Raw genomic sequence first — 4765 nt, 5'->3', positions numbered from 1 at the left:
TGTCCCCAATGTCCCCAATGTCCCCAATGTCCCCATGCCCCCAATGTCCCCAATGTCCCCAGTGCCGTCCCCAATGATGTCCCCTCACTGTCCCCAGGCCGTGTGCGGCTGCGGCTCCCAGGACTCACTCCCGTTCCAGGGGACAGTTCAGGGCTGTCCCCATGTCCCCAATGTCCCCAATGCTGTCCCCATGTCCCCAATGCTGTCCCGTCACTGTCCCCATGTCCCCAGGCCGTGTGCGGCTGCGGCTCGCAGGACTCGCTCCCGTTCCGCTCCCTGCGGGACTCGGATTTGTTTTTCCCCGAGGATCGCGAGGTGAACCTGCTGGAGCTGGCGCTGGCCACCAACATCCCCAAGGGCTGCGCCGAGACCGCCGTCAGAGGTGGCACCCCAAAATGTCCTGGGAACCCCAGAATTATCCATGGGAACCCCAAAATGTCATGGGAACCCCAAAACATCCCTGGGAACCCCAAAATATCATGGGAACCCCAAAATGTCCCCATGGAACCCCAAAACGTCCTGGGAACCCCAAAATTATCCATGGGAACCCCAAAACACCCCCAAGGGCTGCGCCGAGACCGCTGTCAGAGGTGGCACCCCAAAATGTCCTGGGAACCCCCAAATTATCCATGGGAACCCCAAAATATCCCCAAGGGCTGCGCCGAGACCGCCGTCAGAGGTGGCACCCCAAAAATGTCATGGGAACCCCGAAATTATCCATGGGAACCCCAGTGCTGTCCCCAATGCTGTCCCCTCACTGTCCCCAGGCCGTGTGCGGCTGCGGCTCGCAGGACTCGCTCCCGTTCCACGGGACAGTTCAGGGCTGTCACTGGGAACCCCCAGAATTATCCATGGGAACCCCCAAAATATCCCCAAGGGCTGCGCCGAGACCGCCGTCAGAGGTGGCACCCCAAAATGTCCTGGGAACCCCCAAATTATCCATGGGAACCCCAAAACATCCCTGGGAACCCCAAAATTATCCATGGTAACCCCAAAATACCCCCAAGGGCTGCGCCGAGACCGCCGTCAGAGGTGGCACCCCAAAATGTCCTGGGAACCCCCAAATTATCCATGGGAACCCCAAAACATCCCTGGGAACCCCAAAATCATCCATGGGAACCCCAAAATGTCATGGGAACCCCAAAATTATACTGGGAACCCCCAGAATTATCCATAGGAACCCCCAAAATATCCCCAAGGGCTGCGCCGAGACCGCCGTCAGAGGTGGCACCCCAAAAACGTCATTGGAACCCCAAAATGTCCTGGGAACCCCAAAACATCCCCTGGGAACCCCAAAACATCCCCAAGGGTTGCGACGACACCGCCGTCAGAGGTGGCACCCCAAAAACGTCATTGGAACCCCAAAATGTCCTGGGAACCCCAAAACATCCCCTGGGAACCCCAAAATACCCCTGGGAGCCCCCAAAATTATCCATGGGAACCCCAAAACCACCCTGGGACCCCGAAATGTTCTTTGGGACCCCCCAAAATGTCACCTTGGGACCCCCAAAGGCTGTGCTGAGACTGCCGTCAGATGTGGCACCCCAAAACGTCCCTGGGACCCCCTAAAACCACCCTGGGACCCCAAAATGTCCCCTGAGAACTCAAAATTATCCTTGGAAACCCCAAAATACCCCTGGGAACCCCCAAAATCATCCCTGGACCCCCCAAAACCACCCTGGGACCCCCAAAATATCATCCTGGAAACCTCAAAATCGCCCCTGGGACCCCTGAATTCCTCCCTGGGACCCCAAAATCTCCCCCTGGGACCCCAAAATTCCACCTGGGACCCCCGAATCTCCCCCGGGACCCCCCAGCCCTGCCAGGTGGGGCGGGGGTCTCACCCCCCTCTCCTGCAGTGCACGTGTCCTACCTGGATGGCAAAGGGAACCTGGAGCCGCAGGGGGCAGGTGAGGAACGACCCCCCAGAGACCCCCCAGGACCCCCCAGAGACCCCCCAGGACCCCCCAGGACCCCCTGAAATCCCTCAGATCCCTTTTCTCTGGGCTGGGCTGAGCCAGGCTGGGCCAAACTGGGCTGGGCTGGGTTTAGATGAACTGGGCTGGGCTGGGCTGCCCCTGGCTCCTCCCCACCCTCTCCCTCCCACCTTCCTCAGGTGAAATCTGTCAGCCACGACCTGGAGCAGCTGAGCCGGGCTGGGCTGAACTAGGCCGGGCTGGGTTTAGATGGACTGGGCTGGGCTGGGCTGGGCTGGGCTGGGTTTAGATGAACTGGGCTGGGCTGGGCTGGGTTTAGATGAACTGGGCTGGGCTGGGCTATCCCTGGAGCTTCTCCACCCTCTCCCTCCCACCTTCCTCAGGTGAAATCCGTCAGCCACGACCTGGAGCAGCTGAGCCGGGCTGGGCTGAACTAGGCCGGGCTGGGTTTAGATGGACTGGGCTGGGCTGGGCTGGGCTGGGCTGGGTTTAGATGAACTGGGCTGGGCTGGGCTGGGTTTAGATGAACTGGGCTGGGATGGGCTATCCCTGGAGCTTCTCCACCCTCTCCCTCCCACCTTCCTCAGGTGAAATCCGTCAGCCACGACCTGGAGCAGCTGAGCCGGCTGCTGCACCTGGCTCGGAGCCTGCTGCAGAACCCCTTCCTGTGCCTGGGCTCCTACGTGGGCAGCCTGATGGGCTCGGTGCTCTACTGCGTGCTGGAGCCGCTGGCCGCCTCCATCAACCCCCTCAACGACCACTGGACCCTGCGGGATTACGCTGCCATGCTGCTGGGCCGCATCTTCTGGTGGGCAGGGGGCTCCTGGAGGGGCTTTTAGGGGTGTCCCGGGGGCGTCCCGGGGGCTCAGTGCCCGCCTGTGCCCGCAGGAGCCACGGGGAGTTGGTGAGGGGGCTCTACCAGCAGATCCTGCTCTCGCTCCAGAAGGTTCTGGCGGATCCCGTGCGGCCGCTCTGCTCCCACTACGGGGCCGTGGTGGGGCTGCACGCGCTGGGATGGAAGGTTTGGGGGGCTACGGGGGGTCCTAAGGNGGAGCCCCCGGCCGAAGGAGCCGCCCGCAAAATGCCGCAGCTGACCAACGCCACGGTCAGCCCGAGGGACGAGGAGCCGCCCCCGCCGCGGCCGGAGCGACCCCCGCTGCACCGAGCGCCGGGACCCCCGCCCCGGCCCCGCGGGACCCCCCGCGCCCCCTCCGGGCACCGGCCCGGCGCTCGGGACGTGTTCCAGAAATGTCGCTTCGCCCCTCGGGGGCCTCCCCGCTTCAGCTTCGTGATCGCGGGCCGGCAGACCGGGCGGCGCTGCCCCGGCAGAAGGTTCCAGACCAGCTTCCCGCAGCCGCCCGGCGCCGCGCTCGGCTCCCGGTACGCGCAGCGGCTGCCGATGATCGGCCGGACCGCGCGGGCCCCGCGCCGCTGGCCCCGCGCAGAGTACTCGCTGCTGCTGCTGCTCTGAGCCGGGGCCGGGCGTTGAAGGGGGGAGTGGGCGTTAAAGGGTGTCTGATGGGTAATAAAAAGTGTCCAGTGGGTAATAAAGGGTGTCCGGTGGGCAATAAAGGGTGTCCGGTGGGCATTAAGGGGTGTCCGGTGGGCGTTAAAGGGGGAGAGTGGGCAATAAAGGGTGTCCGGTGGGGGTTAAAGGGGGGGAGTGGGCGTTAAAGGGTGTCTGGTGGGCATTAAAGGGTGTCCAGTGGGCGTTAAAGGGGGGAGTGGGTGTTAAAGGGTGTCTGGTGGGCGTTAAAGGGTGCCCGGTGGGCAATAAAGGGGGGGAGTGGGCAATAAAGGGTGTCCGGTGGGTGTTAAAGGGTGTTCAGTGGTCAGCAGAGGGTGTGGTGGTCAGTGAGTGGCGTGAAATGGTCAAAAAGGGGAGGGGAGCGGACAATAAAGGGTGTCAGTAGAGGATTTGCTGCTCAGTGAGGGGCCGGGGGTGGGCGTTAAATGGTGTCCGGTGGGCAATAAAGGGTGTCCAGTGGGGGTTAAAGGGGGGGAGTGGGCGTTAAAGGGTGTCCGGTGGGTGTTAAAGGGTGTTCAGTGGTCAGCAGAGGGTGTGGTGGTCAGTGAGTGGCGTGAAATGGTCAAAAAGGGGAGTGGGCAATAAAGGGTGTCCAGTGGGCATTAAAGGGTGTGGTGGTCAGTGGATGGCATGGTCAGTAAGGGGAAGGGAGTGGGCAATAAAGGGTGTCAAATGGTCAGCAGATAGTGTGGTGGTCAGTGGATGGTGGGGAGTGGTCATTAAAGGGTGTCCAGTGGCCAGCAAAAAGGGTTTGGTGGTCAGTGCGTGGTGTGGAGTGGTCAGGGAGTGGTCAATAAAAGGTGTCCAGTGGCCAGCACAAGGTTTGGTGGTCAGTGAACTGCATGGAGTGGTCAGTAAGGGGAAGGGAGTGGTCATTAAAGGGTGTCCAGTGGTCAGCAGAGGGTTTGGGGGTCAGTGCATGGTGTGGTGGCCAATAAAGGTGATCAGTAAATGCTGTGGAGTGGTCAGTGATGGGGTCAGGTGGTCAATAAGCAGCTCCAGTGGTCAGTGTTGAGTGGTCAGTGCCTGGTGTGGGGTCAGTGAGTGACCCCAGTGGTCAGTGTTGAGTGGTCAGTGAGTGACCCCAGTGGTCAGTGCCTGGTGTGGGGTCAGTGAAAGACCCCAGTGGTCAGTGTTGAGTCGTGGGGTCAGTGAGTGACCCCAGTGGTCAGTGAGTGACCCCAGTGGTCAGTGAGTGACCCCAGTGGTCAGTGTTGAGTGGTCAGTGAGTGACCCCAGCGGTCAGTGTTGAGTGGTCAGTGCCTGGTGTGGGGTCAGTGAGTGACCCCAGTGGTCAGTG

The 4765-nt window shown here is 61.6% G+C and overlaps 1 protein-coding gene across 1 annotated transcript in view; it reads left to right on the top strand.

Annotated features, from left to right (window-relative positions):
- TAF6L (TATA-box binding protein associated factor 6 like) overlaps window positions 1-4438 on the top strand; it is a 7657-nt gene extending 3219 nt beyond the window's left edge. Inside the window, exons 3-6 of the mRNA XM_041414741.1 lie at window positions 232-382; window positions 1860-1906; window positions 2525-2745; window positions 2826-4438. Coding sequence (XP_041270675.1) covers window positions 232-382; window positions 1860-1906; window positions 2525-2745; window positions 2826-3408 — 1002 coding nt within the window. The 3' untranslated portion in view covers window positions 3409-4438. The remainder of the gene's footprint in view (window positions 1-231; window positions 383-1859; window positions 1907-2524; window positions 2746-2825) is intronic.
- Window positions 4439-4765: the final 327 nt, after the last annotated feature.

The sequence above is a fragment of the Onychostruthus taczanowskii genome, unplaced genomic scaffold (assembly GCF_017590055.1).
Source record: "Onychostruthus taczanowskii isolate IOZ18803 unplaced genomic scaffold, ASM1759005v1 scaffold460, whole genome shotgun sequence".
Taxonomy (NCBI): Eukaryota; Metazoa; Chordata; class Aves; order Passeriformes; family Passeridae; genus Onychostruthus; species Onychostruthus taczanowskii.
The sequence above is the reverse complement of the archived record's forward strand: the minus strand, read 5'-3'. Positions and strand labels throughout refer to the sequence as shown.